The sequence below is a fragment of the Bos indicus genome, chromosome 11, assembly GCF_029378745.1.
Source record: "Bos indicus isolate NIAB-ARS_2022 breed Sahiwal x Tharparkar chromosome 11, NIAB-ARS_B.indTharparkar_mat_pri_1.0, whole genome shotgun sequence".
In the NCBI taxonomy this organism is placed as follows: Eukaryota; Metazoa; Chordata; class Mammalia; order Artiodactyla; family Bovidae; genus Bos; species Bos indicus.
The window spans coordinates 78,055,604-78,071,645 of record NC_091770.1 but is presented as its reverse complement, the minus strand read 5'-3'; the positions used below and the strand labels follow the sequence as shown (position 1 = coordinate 78,071,645).

The 16,042-nt window shown below is 57.8% G+C and overlaps 1 protein-coding gene across 2 annotated transcripts in view; it reads right to left on the bottom strand.

Annotated features, from left to right (window-relative positions):
• Positions 1-3,055: 3,055 nt before the first annotated feature.
• HS1BP3 (HCLS1 binding protein 3) overlaps positions 3,056-16,042 on the bottom strand; it is a 46,804-nt gene continuing 33,817 nt past the window's right edge. For both annotated transcript variants that reach the window (XM_070799095.1, XM_070799094.1), the window contains exons 5-7: positions 10,375-10,535; positions 8,930-9,065; positions 3,056-3,545 (exon numbers count right to left, since the gene is read on the bottom strand). In XM_070799095.1, coding sequence (XP_070655196.1) covers positions 3,278-3,545; positions 8,930-9,065; positions 10,375-10,535 — 565 coding nt within the window. In that variant the 3' untranslated portion in view covers positions 3,056-3,277. The remainder of the gene's footprint in view (positions 3,546-8,929; positions 9,066-10,374; positions 10,536-16,042) is intronic.

Here is a 16,042-nt window from a genome sequence, read left to right as displayed (position 1 = left end):
GTCAGCCCACACAGACATGCAGCAGCGCTGGGAGGCGCCTGTTGTCCAGCCAGGGCCACTGGCCAGAAGGCAGTTCTGTTTCCCTTCTCTTGTCCGCAGGTGATGCTCCGCTGGACAGCTGGTGAACTGGAGAGCTGAGCGTGACTTTCACATAAGGTTTCCCTGGAGACAAAGCCTAACACTGAAGGTTGAAGCCACCACACAGAGTGTATTACCACCACCAAGCTGGCCGTTGGGCACGAGGGCCACGGAGCCCTGAGAGGCACCTGGACTTCTGCTGGCTCCTCTGAGTCTCGTGGGAGAGCTCAAGCCTCGGGGCCGCCCCAGGGCACACGGAGGTGGGCTCCAGAGTGTTATGGGAGTCTGTCGTGCCCCCGTGGAGCTTGACTCCCAGCCCGGCGGGGTCAGGCATCACGATGGGGACTTTCCAGGGGAACAGGCCGGAGTTCCCGGCTTCCTGAGAGGAACAATGGGGGACAGGAGCGGGGAGCCCCCACAGCAGCCGGTACATCCTGTCCACAGGGCTCACACGGCTTCTAAACGCTGCCCTCCATGGTGTTCCCTTTCCGTCTATGGTGAGCTCTCCACTGCAGGCTCCTGGGCTCTGCGTTCCTTCTCAGCCCCTCTGCTGGGCTCTCGGAACCACGAAATCCCCACTTGAAGCTTAGCTGCAAGATCCAAAGCCAAGTAGTGGGGGAAGGCCAGGCGGGCTCATGGACTGCCCTGCGTGGAGCTCCCTGGCTCCCAGGGACCCATTTCTAGGTCTCCAGAGGGCTGTCTGCTCAGAACCTCTGGATCCCAGGCAGGAAATGGCATGTTAGAATCTGACTCCGGGAGGAGAGCAGAGTCCAGGGCAGGTCTGGATATGGAGGAATATGTGTATTTGGCAGGGCTGTCTGGTGTCAGAGCCAAAAGCGCCTCAGAACGGTCTGGTCAAGCCCAGACCAGTCCCCACACTGAGAAGAGGGGTATGAGGTCTGGAGAAGGGAAAAGTTCTCTTTCCAAGCCAGCGCTGGCTGAGCAGTTACTGACTGATGACCCCACCCGGCCTGGGGCTCTGGCCCCTCTGCCTACGTTTATACATGGGAATCCTCACTCTGCCTGCCCCCTCCCTGTCCAGCAGAAGCCTGGAAGCCTCAACATACCCCAGGTCCTTCTGGGGAAGCTCCCCTTGTTGAGCCCACTGTTGTAACGACAGCCCCCACGTGGTCCTCCGTCAGCCTGGGCACAGAAAAGATCGCCACTGACAAACAGAGGATGAGCCCTGACACGGACTTTTTATTGGATGACCGGGTCCTGGGTTGGCTGGTAGGTCACAGAGCATCCGTATCCTGAGGCACGCATTTCTGCTGAGGCGGTCCCAGTGGCCGGCCACCTGGGAGGAGGCCAGGCTCACAGTGGACGAAGCCACCCCAGAGTGGTGGGTTCTGCCTGTGACCCCCACTCAGCGCTCCCCGCACCGGGCTCCTGCCAGCAACACCCTCTCTTCCTTCGTCACATGGGGGCGGGGCGCAGTGGAGGGGAGGGGGCCAGGGTGGGACGGGCCCAGAGGAGAGAACAGGGAGGGGAAAGAGCCCGAGGCGGCCCCTCACCCAGCACTGCGCCTTCCTTTGGGGGCCCTCCTGCAGTCAGACAGGTGCAGACCCCAGGGCGGGGTGGGGGCGTCCACCTGTGCTTGAGGGATGGGGCTGTGAAGGCCTGGCGGTGAGAGGGAAGAGGGTGGCATGTGCTGGGGGTCCCCGGGGGAGAGCACCCTCAGGACAAGGTAAGGCGGGGAGAGGGGGCCCCCAGAGCCACCTGTTTCTTCTCACTCTGGCACACGTGGGGGGAGCCGATGGCCTTTTCACAAGGGTGCGTGAGATGCAGGACAGATTGAGGGCTCCCACTTGCCTGTGGGTCCTGGCACAGGGCAGTGGGTGCTACAGACAGAGACTCTAACACCAGCCCTGGTCGGTGGGGGGACTTCCTCAGGGTTGGCTGTTGGTCCTGATCAGGAAGGGCCTGGGGTCCTAGCCCCAAGCCCCACTTTCCAATCCTCTTGTCAAGCAGCACAACCCCAGGGACGACAATGGTTGCATTTCCTTAAAAACCTGTGTTTCCTTAAAAACTAACTCTGAATGTGAAGAATGTATCAAAAAAGGCATTCGTTCCTCCATTAAACATCACTCATTCACAGAGGATTTCCTGAGTGCTGCAGCATGCCCTGATCCCTATGCTGGGGCATGGGCCTCGGGGAGAAGTCTAAGGCACTGACTGGTTCTGCAGGGCCCATGGCTCCTGCTTCTGGGAAGGGGGCTCCCACAGGCGGAAGGCAAGCCAGCAAGTCCAGGCTCCAAGGATGGGGGGAGGCCTGACAGACAAATCCACCGGCAGACAGAGGGAGCCTTCAAGAGCAGCCCGAGAGCAGCCAGCCCAGGCCTGCCGTGAAAGGGAGGGGCAACTGGGCTGCAGGTGGACCCGGAGGACATGGGGCCCACTCTGCTCGAAGCCTCGATGGTGGACACTGGTCCAATGGCCAGAGGCCCAAGAAGGCCGTGGTCTGGCCAGGCCTGCCCTAGGAAAGGAAGGGGGAGGAGACGGAGAGCTTTGTCAGGCCATCCACATCCCGGGGTCAGGGCAGGGCCGGGCCTGACGTCTCCCTTGAGCTTTGGCACACGGGAAGGAAGGCACCCTGCTCAGCGCATTGGTAAGCAGAGGTGGCTCAGGGCCAGCCATCCCAGCCAGGCCCTTCCAGGCCCCACTCAGCATTGCTCTCCTGGGGACCTTCCCAGGGCCTGCAGGCCTCCGGGGGCTGTGCTGACCAGAAACTGCAGGTGCCTTGGCGTGCAGACTTCTACCCCAACCCCACGTTGGCCAGGGCACCCCCCTCCTGTGCTACGGCTGCCAGACTCAGTGGGCACGAGTGGGCAGAAAAGTTTCCCTGCCCTGAGCGGAGCCTCCCTGCCCTCCACCACAGTCCCATGACATCCTGGGGGTTTGGGCTCCTGGTGAACAAACCTCTCCACATGTCGCCCCCTCCCATCCACGCGGCTGAGACAACCAAGGCTCCAGTTCCTCTGGTGACCTTGCTCTCTGCATTGTGCAGGGTTCTATGACCCCACAGGCCCTGAGAACAAGGAAGAAGGCAGTACAGGGGTCCTCTGACCTGGGCTTCCACCCTCCCTCCCTTGAGAATAGGTTAGTTCCGGCCCTGCAGGGCAAAGCCTGCCCCTCACCAGGCGCCCCTCCATGGGAGAGGGTCTGCTGGCCCAGGAACAGCCTGGGAGCTGGGGGGTGGTCAGAAGAGGCTGGGGGCAGCCTGGCCAGGCGCGTCGTGGTCCCGGATGTACTGCAAGATGTCCATCTCATCCATGGCTTGGATCTGCTGCTGCTGCTTCTGCTGCTGTGTGGCTGCAGCCTCAGGTGGACCCGCTCTGGGGGGCATGGCTGGCTTCCTGGGCAGCCCTGGCTTGGCGGCCACTGGAGGCTTGGGCTTGGGCCGGGGCTTGGGCTGGGGTTTGGGCTCAGCCCCCAGGTTCAGAATCTGGTCCAAGTCCTCTTCAACTCTAGAGAAGCAGAGGGAGAAGTCCTTGGGCAGAGCCTGTTGCAATACGAACAAGGTTCCCCGGCCACTGCAGGGCCCTGCAGGGCACTGTCCCCACCCCCTCCTGCCACATACCCACCCCGCCAGCCTGGCCCTCCTGCCTGCCCCATCCCTGGGGAGGAACGGAACGGCAGGCCTCTCCTTCCATGCAGCCCCGCAGCCTGGAATAAGGAGAGCTGGCCCCTCAGCATCCTCTGCAGAATGGCTTCTCAGGGGACCCCCACCCTAGACGAGCCAGCTTCCTCAGGTGACTTTTCCTTCAGCCCCTCAAGAAGTTAACAGCTGCCACATTCGGAGCTCCTGCTCTGGGCCAAGGAGCTTGTTTCATCCCCTGACAACCCCTGGGGACGTTCAGCCCCATCTTGGCCCGGCAGAAGTGGATGCTCAAGTCCCAGGAAGCTGAGCCACCCGCCTGAGGTGACAGCATGTGATGGGCCCCAAGTTGGAACCAGGAGGGCTGACGTCAGGAGCTGAGCTCTCATCCAGACCCAAGTTCAGCCAGAGAAAGAATGAATGAGGGGCTCTGAGCAGTGGTGGGGTGGGGTCTGCGTGCCCACGGTGTCGCCTAGTGGGTCACCTGTGCACTGGACAGGCCCCCCCCAACCCCAAAGCGGGGGGGAGCTGGCCACACCCTGGACCGGACAGCCCATTGGTGAGTGGGACTGAAGGTCAAGGCAGGGTGACAGTCACACGGGACCAGCCCAAGTCCTGAATGGCAGGAAAGAAAGTCACCCTGCTCTGCACTCTGTCCAAGGGAACGCCTGCTGTCAGTGCTACCACATATCACAGCCATCTCCCATCCATTAATTCATCTAGTAATTAAAGACCCTGATGCTGGGAAAGATTGCAGGCAAAAGGAGAAGAGGGCAGCAGTGGATGATATGGTTCCGTTCAGTTCAGTCACTCAGTCGTGTCCGACTCTTTGCAACCCCGTGAATCGCAGCACGCCAGGCCTTCCTGTCCATCACCAACTCCCAGAGTTCACTCAGACTCACGTCCATCGAGTTAGTGATGCCATCCAGCCATCTCATCCTCTGTCGTCCCCTTTTCCTCCTGCCCCCAATCCCTCCCAGCATCAGGGTCTTTTCCAATGAGTCAATTCTTCGCATGAGGTGGCCAAAGTATTGGAGTTTCAGCTTTAGCATCAGTAATTCCAATGAACACCCAGGGCTGATCTCCTTTAGGATGGACTGGTTGGATCTCCTTGCAGTCCAAGGGACTCTCAAGAGTCTTCTCCAACACCACAGTTCAAAAGCATCAATTCTTCGGCGCTCAGCTTTCTTCACAGTCCAACTCTCACATCCATACATGACCACTGGAAAAACCATAGCCTTGACCAGACAGACCTTTGTTGGCAAAGTAATGTCTCTGCTTTTTAATATGCTGTCTAGGTTGGTCATAACTTTTCTCATGGTTAGATAGCATCAATAGCATCAATGGTTAGATGACTCAATGGACAGGAATCTGAGCCAACTCTGGGAGACGGTGAAGGACGGGGAGCCGGCCATGCTGCAGTCCACAAGGGCGGAAAGAATCAAATACGACTCAGCAACTGAACAACAACAATCACGAGACGCTGTCTGGTAGCAGATATTAGCCCCATTTTGCAGATGTGAAAACTAGGGGCACAGAAAGACGAAGGGCCCGGCCGGGGCCCACGGCCAGCTGGGGACGAGGGAGGGAGGGCACAGGCCCTGGAGGCAGAAGACCAGGGGGCCTCACACAGGCCACATGGCCTCTCCAAGCTTTGGTTCCCATCTGCCAAATGAGAACAAGCAGCACCACCCCCACGGGGCTGTCATTCCACGTGCAAGACACACAGTCCAGCAGGCAGAGTGCAGTTCCCTTCCTCATCCTGCCACTCCCCCTGCCTGGCCCCTCATCTCCCCATCTGTGAACCGCATCCAGCTCTGACACCGGCTGGGCTGAGTAAAGGCAGGAGCAGAGGGGCAGGGCCTCTGGTCAGAACAACTCCTGGCTACACAGGGCCTGGCAGAGGCCTGCACGAGGGTGGAGGTGCCCTTCCTGGGAGGGGCTGCCTGCCAGGTACCAGCTACTGAAGGAGCTGTCACCTGCCCACTTCCCGGGTCAACCTCCCGTGATGGGTCACAGACCCACCAGGAGAGTACAGAGCTTCCTATGGAGGGCAGAGAAGTGAGCAAAAAGGGGTCCCTCAGACCCAGAGTGACCAGCCCACGCCAGGCCTTGAAGGAGTACTTCCAGGCAATCCCTGAAGGCATTACTGGGAGACAGGCTGCTCCTGGTGAGCTCAGCTCAGCTGTCCTGGCTCCCTCCAAGTGCCTGCCCTTCCTCAAGCTCCCCTGGACAGGTGTTGGCTCATCCTGCATCCTCCACTGGAGGCTGGGTGCCCAGGAAAAGCTCTGAGGGGCTGAACTACCTTCAAACAGGGAAACAGAGTGGCAGCTAAAAGCTTGCATCAGAATTCAGGATTTATACTGCTTGGCATAGCAGTCATGCTCTATAGCTACCCAGAAGCTGGATTTGCTGAGTTGGCAGGTGGGGCAGCTGCACTGGGGATCCAGGTGGCCACCCAGCACCCCTCACCAAGCACCCCATTTCCAACTGGGCTCCCTGAAAGTGAAAGTGTTAATTGCTCAGTCGTGTCCAACTCTTTGTGACCCCATGGACTATAACCCACCAGGCTCCTCTGTCCATGGGATTTTCCAGGCAAGAATACCGGAGTGGGTTGCCATTTCCTTCTCCAAGGGATCTTCCCGACCCAACGATCGAACCCAGGTCTCCCTCACTGCAGGCAGTTTCTTTACCACTGAGCCACCAGGGAAGCCTGGGTTCCCTGAGTCATGGCTAGAAACAGCTCCCACTGATGCAAGGTTCAGCTCCCCTCTCTTTCAGGCCCTGAAGGCGTGAAGCCAACCACTGAGGGGCTGGAGAGAGGTCTGAAGACCCCTGGCCCACTCCTCCTCCCCAGGTCCCTGCAGAGGAAAGAGCTCGACTGAAGACCAAAGCTGGGGCCCCATGGCAAGAAGGAATGGGGGAGTCTCAGACTCCAAACCCTGTTCAAATGCTCCCCCCGCCAATGCTTCTCGGGAAGGCTGATGCCAGCTGTGGAATGAATGGGTGAGGAAAGCATTGGAGGATGAAAGAATATGAGAAAGTTCATCATAAAGACACCTGATCACCACCTGGAGAGTCCCAGGACGCACACAAAGAAAAACAAAATATGGTTCCTGCTCTCAAGAGGGTAATTCCTTCTTCACCAGATGTCTGACGGAGTGAAGGCAGGGCCACAGGACTCACATTCTCTAAAGCAGTGACTCCCAGAGTGGCCTGGGGGATGTAGGAGGCGTTACTCATGAGAGGGTCCCAGGGACCAACCGGAACGTGAAATACCATGTGGTCTTCCCCTCGAGCCACGTGTGCCCACAAGTACAGGTGCAGAAAGTCCTGCTTAGTCCTGGTGTTGCCCCAGCCCTCTGGCCACAGAAAGCCTTTGAAGGTGATACCTGTCAACACCCCCAACCCAGTGTTCTACAGAATGCAGGTCTGAAAGTGTGTGTGTGTCTGTGTGCTGAGGTCTCACTGTGGTATGTCTGTGTGTATGTTTGTGCAGGCTGAGGTCGTACTGGGGTATGTGTGAGTGTGTGTGTGTGTGTGTGTGTGTGCGCACACTGAGGTCACGCTGGGATGTATGTGTGTCTGTGTATGCGTGTCTGTATGCTGAGGTGGCCCTGGGGTATGTGTCTGTGTGTGTGTTTTTACTGAGGTCACACTGGGATGTATGTGTAATGGATTTAATATTGATACAAACGAGGCCCAAAGGTCCCACTGGCTCCGCCCCTCTGGGACACGCTGCGTCCTCAGGACAGCAGAGGCTCCCGGGGCTGACCTTCCCTGGGCCTCAGAGTCACCCGAAATGCAGAACAACAGTCCCAGCTTCTTTCAGGGAGGACCGCTTCCAGGACTTCAGTGGTGAGGACGCAAGGATGACAGCGAACAGCTGCCAGGGGCCTCAGGGACGTGTAATGACAAGGAGCCGTCGCGGTGACTCAGGCCCGGCGGGCACTCAGGGGGGCTAACAGCCCATGGCTGCTAACGAGGGTGTGGATGACAGTCTCCCGGGACCTCAGGCCGGCGCCATGTAACTGTTCCTGGAAAGAGATGGCTCAGCGTCCTGTAATCGCCAGGCTCAGTCTGCATCCCGGGGACGTGGATGACGTGATGATGGGAGGCAGAGATACATGGTGCTGAGGGTGCTGAGAAGGCAGCCCCACGAGCCCAGGGAGAGCCTGCCGGGCCTGCGGTGGGAGGCGGTCTGCCAGCCTCTCCTCCGGGCACTCAGGGTTCCGGCAAGGTGGGAGGACTGGACTCAGGCAGGCTGACCCGGGTCCGCATCCTGTTACTTGGGACCTATGGCCTTAGGCCAGTTACCTCTCCCACCCTCCATTTTCTGTAAAAAGGAGATAATAGCACCTACATGGGGGGTGGGGGATGGGGGTGGGAAGAGGATGCTCTTACGAGGATTAAATAAGATAACGCGTAAAGAGCCTGGCAAACTTGTCTGAGGCACAGCATGTACCCTGTGGCAATCGGTCTTGCACATTTTGTCAATCAACCTCCCTGTAACAGATTAAGTCTCATTCTTCCTTCTGTAAGATCCCCCGGAGAAGGAAATGGCAACCCACTCCAGTATTCCTGCCTGGAGAATCCCATGGACAGAGGAGCCTGGCAGGCTACAGTCCATGGGGTCGCAAAGAGTTAGACATGACTGAGTGACTAACACTTTCCCCACTGTAAAATCTGCTGATGGGCCCCTGCTGCTGTCCAGAACATTAGGACTTTGCTCCCTGCGGGTGAGCTGTATGCAACCACGAGTCATTTTTGTTTTCAAACCTATTTATGCCAGTTATACTTGCTCTTGGAATTACATAATTTAATTATTTTTTATATAAACTGCTTGCATAAATGAAGTTCTTTCTAGAACTTGCTGAGTGGCTAACACTCCCTTGACCCCTCCCTCCAGCCTTTCCACTGAATCCCCTTCACTGCCTCCCGATCAATCAGCTCTCACCCACAGGCTCCCACCTTAAAAAAAAAAAATTATTTATTTATTTTGCTGCACCAGGTCTTAGTTGCAGCATGTGAGATCTAGCTCTCTAACCAGGGAACAAACCTGGGTTCCTTGCATTGGGAGCTTGGAGTCTTAGCCACTGGGCCACTAGGGAAGTCCTGGGCTCCCACCTTTGATGGGTCAGGATTCCCTCCCTCAGAGCCCAAGGATGCTAAAGTGCTACCACCTGGGGAAGAGTCTGTGGTTCCGTGGTGCACACCCCGACCTGGGGAAGCGTCATTGGAGACAAGTGGTACCTGAACAGCTCCTTGGAGGCCTCCCTGTGGCCTTCATGGGGTGTGGCTCCTCCACTTTGGGGGGCAGCTGGCAGCAGTAAGGGGTCACCCAGGGGGACAGCTCCACCAAGGTCAGGATCGTCAAACAGCTTCAGGGCTGCAGAGAAGGGAGCGGCAGAGTGGTCAGAGGACGTGCTAGCCTGTGCTAGCCTGTCCTCGGCTGCCTGGGGGGTGCAGGGTGGAGACTATCTGGCCCAACCTCCTGGCCCAGCCGAGAGAAAGGGAGTAAAGATGTCCCTTCAGTCTGCAAGGCAGAGTGTAGAAGAACCAGGCCCTTATGGGGATCTGGCGCACCTGTGTGCCTAGCCCCGACCCCACCTCCCTGCACACTGGGCCAAAAGCCACGTGGAGGCACCTCCCTGGTTTCAAGTCTTCATGGCCTCCCCAGTGCTTTGAGGAAGAACCTGACTCCTCAGCTCACTGCCCCCGGCTCCCCAAGCACCCCTCCATCTCTTAGCTCAGCCCCCAGGGCTTGGCCCCGTCTTTCCTACAAGCATTCACTGAGTCCCAACCACCAGCTCTGGAAGTCGAGGACTGCTCCCCATCCCCTCCCAGTCTCAATGCTCAACGCTGCCCTTTGTGACAAGCAACTGCAGCCTCTTTGCCTGGAATCGGCTTTGTCAGAAGCCGTGGCAAACTGTGCTGACCCCTTGGGATCCAGTTCCTCTATCCATCCTTTACCCGAGAAGCCCCTCAGCCTGGGGGTCCCCACAGGCACTGACATTCTGCTCGGACCTGTTACAGGCCCAGGCCACCCCATAATGGTCAGGAGATGTCCTGTCTATCCCACGAGAGACGCCGAGGCCGGGACTGTGTCTCCCTCTTTCAGGTGTTCTTGGGCCCCCGCACAGAGCCTGGCCCTCAGCGGGTACCTGGTACCAACTGAATTAATAGGTGACATCAATTCCCTGCCCTGGACGCAGACCTGGGAGCTGGGGGGACAGGTCAGACCCAGGGGTGAGTGCAAAAGTGCCAGGCCTTCCCAGCTCCAGCTCCATACTGGACCCTCTCATGGGGTCTCTGCAGGGGACACGGAGCCTCCTGTTACAATCCAAGCCACGCCGAGCCCCAGCACCCCCTCTCTATCTGGTGCCCACATCTGGCTGTGGAGGTAACAAAGATACTTCCACACAAGTCACAACCCACACTTTTCAAAGCAACAAAGAAAACTACCCTTTGCTCCTGAGGGATGACTAGCATAAACATACAGCCCCGGAATGTTCTGGGCTGTGGGGACACACGGTGCCAGACTAGATTTCTCCAGCAGAAAATTCCCACCAGCTGAGTCTGTATCGTGTCAAGACTGGCATCTTGCTCGTGTGTGGTGGGCCTGACGCCCTTCACAGAGGTTGGTGGGTCACCCGGGAGACACTGAGAGTGAAGGGACACCCTGGGGATCTACTTACGGTCCCTGGGGGGTGAGTCCTCTGCGTGGCTCCGGGGAGAGGGCTTCCTGCCTGGGCCGAAGAGCCCCTCATCAGGATCAACCTCCTCATCAAAGATGGTGAGCCGGGGCACGGCTTTTGGCTTCACGGCCACTTCGGGACGTTTCTTGGGCTTCTTGGAGCTGGAGAATCACAGACAGAACTCGAGGTAGGGCCCTCTCACGAGAGCCCTGCCAGCCGAGGGGCACCCTGGTCAGACCCACACAGGCGCGGGGCAGGCTGGTGCTTGTGTCAAGAAGGACCTTGCCAAGAACCTGACAATGAGAGGCTGAGACGCTGCTGAGGAAGCAGCACAGCCCTGTGCCCAGGGAACGGCCACGGTGGAGGTGCATGCAGAGATCAGGTGGGCGTCTGCACCGCACAACCGGCTGCAGACAACTCCCAGCCCGGAAGGGCCAGCAGGATGGGTCACAGCTCAAAGGACATGGCCTCCTTGCAGGGCGCCCAACCTCGGCACTCCCTGGGGCCAAACTCAGAGTCACTGCACAGATGCTCGGACACAGGGCTGAGTACACAGGAGGCTACCAACCTTAGGGCCTGGGCCCAGGGGAGAACAGAAGGCAGCCTTGGTCAGTGCTCCATTTTTCCCGCTAAAATCCACCTCTTTGGTGGAACCTCCATCATTCTAGAAAACATTTCAGTCCCACTGAGCAACACTCCCCCCACCTCCTTCAGGAAACCCCTCTGGCTCCTCAGAACCCCAATCGGCTCTGCACCCCTCAGGTCCCTTTATGTCTCATTCATCAGCTGGCCAAGGTCCTGCTCTGGGCTGGACACTGCTGCGGGAAAACAGGAGGGGGCTCGAGGGAAGTTTCTGGGCCCTGGGAGGGCTTTACTTCCTGCTTGGGTGGACACGTCAACCTTCAGGGACCCAAAAGCTGCAGACCTATACACGTCACTGGAAGTTATTCCGCCAGTAAATAAACAAACTCAGTTTTATTTTAACAAGATGATCCAGTCCCTGTTGGTGATGCCTAAATTAGCCATTTTAAGGTTCCTGCAAAGAACAGAAATAAGCTTTTAACTGGAAGTGGGGTTTCCGTGGGCCAATCTGCCTGCAGGGCAGTTCCCCTGGACTGAGGTCACCGTCTGAGCTCATGCTGGTGATAACTATGCGGTTGAACTGCGCTGATAGCACCGTAAACAAGGGCACAGATTAACCAGCAGCAGATAAAAATAGCAGCGGGGTGGCCCTGGGTGCTGGAATGCAGGGCGTTCAGAGGCGGTCATTCCCATGGTCTGGATTTAGATGTCTGGGAGAATTTGGGGGTCCTGGCGGAGACGGGGAGAAGCTGGGAAAGCTGGAGTGTACCTGCTTGAGGCCGCAGGACCCACACACCTCCACACTCAGGGCCGAGACCCCAGTGGGAAGGTCTCTGTGGGTAGATGAAGAAACAGTGGTTCAGAGAAGCTGGGTATCTGCTCAAGGCCACACAGCACGTAGGGCCAGAGACTCATCAGCTGTACCCAGTCCCTGCTCTTTCTTCATCCCGGGCACAAGGCAGACAGGCTCCAGCCCCAGGCCACGCTTCTGCAACGAGGCCAGCCGCCGGCCCTGTCCGTGATGCTAGGCAAGGTGAAAGGGGCCTGGGCTCCTCCAGAAACCTCATCTCCACTTCCTCACTCACTCACCTTAAGGAGTCGGGGTACCCTACTCTTCCTGGGATGCTTTCCCCTTCTGTTTTACAGACATGGCAGAGCCAGGGCAGCACGAGTGACCCCTGAGAAGTGGGCACCAGGGAGGCCCTGGCCTTCAGGGCAGGACAGCCGGAGACGGTCACAGCCAGCCGAGACCCACTGTGTCAGAACCCCAGTGGCAGGCCCTGGGCACTGCTTGTGTCCCTGTGGGCTCTAGTGACCAGCTGTATTCAGGAGCCACTGGACCAGGCTTTGCCCCATTGCTGACCCTCAATTACCCATTGCCACCGCCCTTTTCTTGGCCCTGCTCCTGGATTCAGCAGGGGCTGCAGCAGTAAAGTGCAGAGATCCCCTAGCATCCCCCCAGCCGGGGTGCAGCCCCCAAGGAGGCAGGGTCGGGCCTGACCACTCCACAGCCACCATCCGCAGATCCATCTCACTCTGAACCACCAGCTCTGAGACCTCACGTTCGCAGCCTCCCCAGCAGACGGGCACCCGGGGCCAGGGCTGGGAGCTTCCCTCTGACCAGAAACCAGAGGGAGCACAGAGAGGCAGGAGGGTCTGAAGAACAAAGGAAGAGAGTAAACAGGCATGATTGATTATCACGGGAGAAGCCGCGCGGAGACGGCGATGACTTCCCTTCCTGCACCTACTTCTGGTTCGGAGAGCACAAATGAGGCCTGGCTTTCCCGCTATGTAAGTTTTCCTCTCAAATTGTTCTTGTTTTTCTCCCTGGAGACATTTTTTAATCTTCTGTTGTCTTGAATTGAAATAAGGCGACTCTAATGGCACATGGGGCTGCTCTGTCAGGCACCATCTGAGCCCCACCCCGTTCCACCCGGGCCGTCCCGGAGGAGACAAAGAACAAGAGATACGGAGCTCTGACGGGTGAAAGCCCCGGGGTCCTGTCCTGGCTGGCCCCAGGTTCAGTACCTAGGCGCTCAGCAGTGTGCCTGGTACAGAGGAGATGCTCTGTAAATATTAGGGGAAGGGACGCATGAATGGAGGGGTGGCGGAAGGATGGACAGATGGACAAACAGATAGGTGGATGGACAAGGTGACAGTACACCTCTAATTCAGACTTATTTCTACCTCGTCCCCCAGGGAGGCGGGGAATGGGAGGGAGGAGAGAGGGGATGCCAGCAGACAGAGACCCTCTGTTCCGTGGCTCCTCCTCTCACGCACCCCAGCTGGTCTCTCCAGCAGCCCCTTGCCCTTCTGTAGGGAGCTCATCCTTTCACTCCGAGTGCCTTCTGTGGCCCAGTGCTCAGTAAGTGCCTCCCAAGGGCAAGAACCTGTGCTGGGTGATGAGACCTGGCACTGTCCTTGGAAGCTCAGAGCCGAGCAGTCACAGACATATACCTGTCATCACCACATGGGGCAACTGAACAGCCGGAGCCCAGAGGAAGGAGTCAACCCAGCCCGAGGGCTTCTGAGAGGAGGTGGCAGAGGGGTGAGCTGAGGTCTCAGGGGCTAAGGGCAGAAGACTGACACAGGCAGAGAGGCCCTCAATCTGGGAGAGGCTGCGGCAGGTATGACTCAGGCACGATCGGGTCCCCATGGAAGCTCTGCTCCTGGTCTAGGGAGAAATGATCAGGCCCCAAATGGGGCAGACAAAAGCAGGGAGAATGTCAGCAGGCAAACTCCCAGTAAACGCGGACAGCCGAAGTGACCCGAGGGTAGAAGGGACAAGTGAGGATGGTGCTCAATTCCGATTCAATGATAGGATGGGCGTTTCACATAAGGTGTCACTCTGACTCCAAGCCTGTTTCTGCCCCTCGCTCACAGGCCGTGTGAGCATAGACTGAGGCTGCACACATGGGCCACGCTCCTGGCATGCCCTCCATTCCCCTCTCAGCTCCACCTGTGTCCACCCTTATGTCCACAGGACATACTACCCAGCTATGCTGAGCCAGTCACTGGCCATAAAGGGTTTCCCCCACCGCCCTCTCTCTCCTCTAAAGAAGGCGGGTAGATCAGATCTGTTATCAGGGATGGGGCAACTGAGCATCAAACAGAGGGGTCCGCAGTGGACAGAATTGCAGCTCCTGACCCTGGGAGGGTTGTGGGAGGTGGTGGTGGTGGTTGGGGGCAGTCCCTGGATGGGTACAGGCACGTGGAAGTGTGCTCCTGCAGGACACATGTGTGCACATGGACAGATGTCAGCTTTCCTGCCGTGTGTGCCTGATCGAAGACAGATGTCCCGGCCAGGCTGCATCCTGAGGTTGAATGAGAGGCGGCAGGTGCCGCGGTTGACAGCTCTGACGGGCCGAGGAGCAGCCCTGCTCCACGGGGCTCAGGCGACCCTGTGACAGTGATTGACACCACTGCGTCCTCCCCTCTGGCCGCCCAGGGGGCATGTGTCACTGTTCCCGGGTGCACCTGCCCCCGTGGTAGACCCCTGGGGGGAACCAAGAGCCCCAGGACCCGTGGGTATCGAGCGACAGAGGCACCTCTTAGACTACACGGAAGACGGCGGGTACTTCTAAGCAAAGTCTCACACACAACATGACTGTTAACTTTCAAAGTCAGGGTGATGCTAAACCACACACAGAAATCAACCTCTTTTCCAAGCATGTAACTTTCCTGCTTCAAAATAAGGCACTTTTCATCTTAAATTTAGTTTTTGGGTTTTTTTCAATTAGAGAAAATTCTCAGCGTGCCGATAAATGAACCTGTGAAGTTCATTCCAGGACAATGTTATCCTCAGCAGCACTGGGCAACGGGCTTCCACGGCGATTGGATCAGAAGAGTTGTGAAAATCCTGGAGCAAAGGCATTGATGCTGTGAACCCACGTGGGCCTCGCTGGGACAGGGGGGTTCAGGGACACAGTGGACAGAGGGATGGGCAAGAGCCCTGTGAAAACACTGAGGTGGGAAGGGCTTGGCACTTCCAAGTGCCCAACAGCTGGATGGCAGGTACATGGAGGGAGGAGGGGGAGGGTCTGAGGGGAAGTCAGGGCCAGGAGAGGTGGAGGGGGACTCTGATCGTTCCTGAGAGAGGACCCCTGGGAAGGGATTCAGAACCTGTGTGTGACCCTGCGTTGGTCATTTCACTCTCTGAATGTTTCCTTATCTGTCTGGAGGGAATAAGGAATGCTCCAGAAACTGCAAAGTGGACCCCGGATGCCATCTTGCATCTTGCCATCTTGCATCCGAGGTCCACTTGCCATCTTGCATAGACCCCGGAGGCCAATGATCACAGGAGGACGTCTAGCTCACACTGTGTTTCAACCCAGCAGACTTCACCCTGGGCCTGAAGAAGTAAGCTGGCCAGACCACGTGGCTACCCTGGACACCCATCATTTGCTGTTCTCCCAGAGTCACCCTCTCAGCAGCCCCAGCCTGCCTCTCCAGGACCCCAGAGACCTCTCTCTCTTCTCACTCGTGGGGGATGCCATTTCTCTCTCTCTGCACAGGGGTCAAACGCTGCCCCTCACCTGGCCCAGCAGCAGCACCACCAAGAAACCAGGGCGCCCTGGCTCTGCCACCCTGTTGCTTGAAAGCACAGCACCCCTCGCTGGTCACCCCCACAATGGCCCTAAGAGACTGAATCCAGATACAAAACAGAACTCAGCCCCCAACCTGCAGCAACTGGCCCAGGAAGCCTCACTCCAACCTCCACAGCGAGTGACCCCAGTGGTCGAGTGATTAATAGCTGCCGTCTTCTCTAGTCTTTTCTAGGGCTTCCCTGGTGGCTCAGACGATAAAGCGTCTCCCTGCGATGCAGGAGACATGGGTTCGATCCCTGGATCAGGAAGGTCCCCTGGAGAAGGAAATGGCAACCCACTCCAGTACTCTTGCCTGGAAAATTCCATGGACTGAGGAGCCTGGTAGGCTACAGACCATGGGGGTCACAAAGAGTGGGACACGACTGAGAGACTTCACTTTCCTTCTTTCTTTTCCTAGTCTTTACCCTGCTTCTCGCTTTCTAGGCCCACAACAAAGCCAAATATGCTCACCTGACCAATCGCACAGGACACCCAACTTC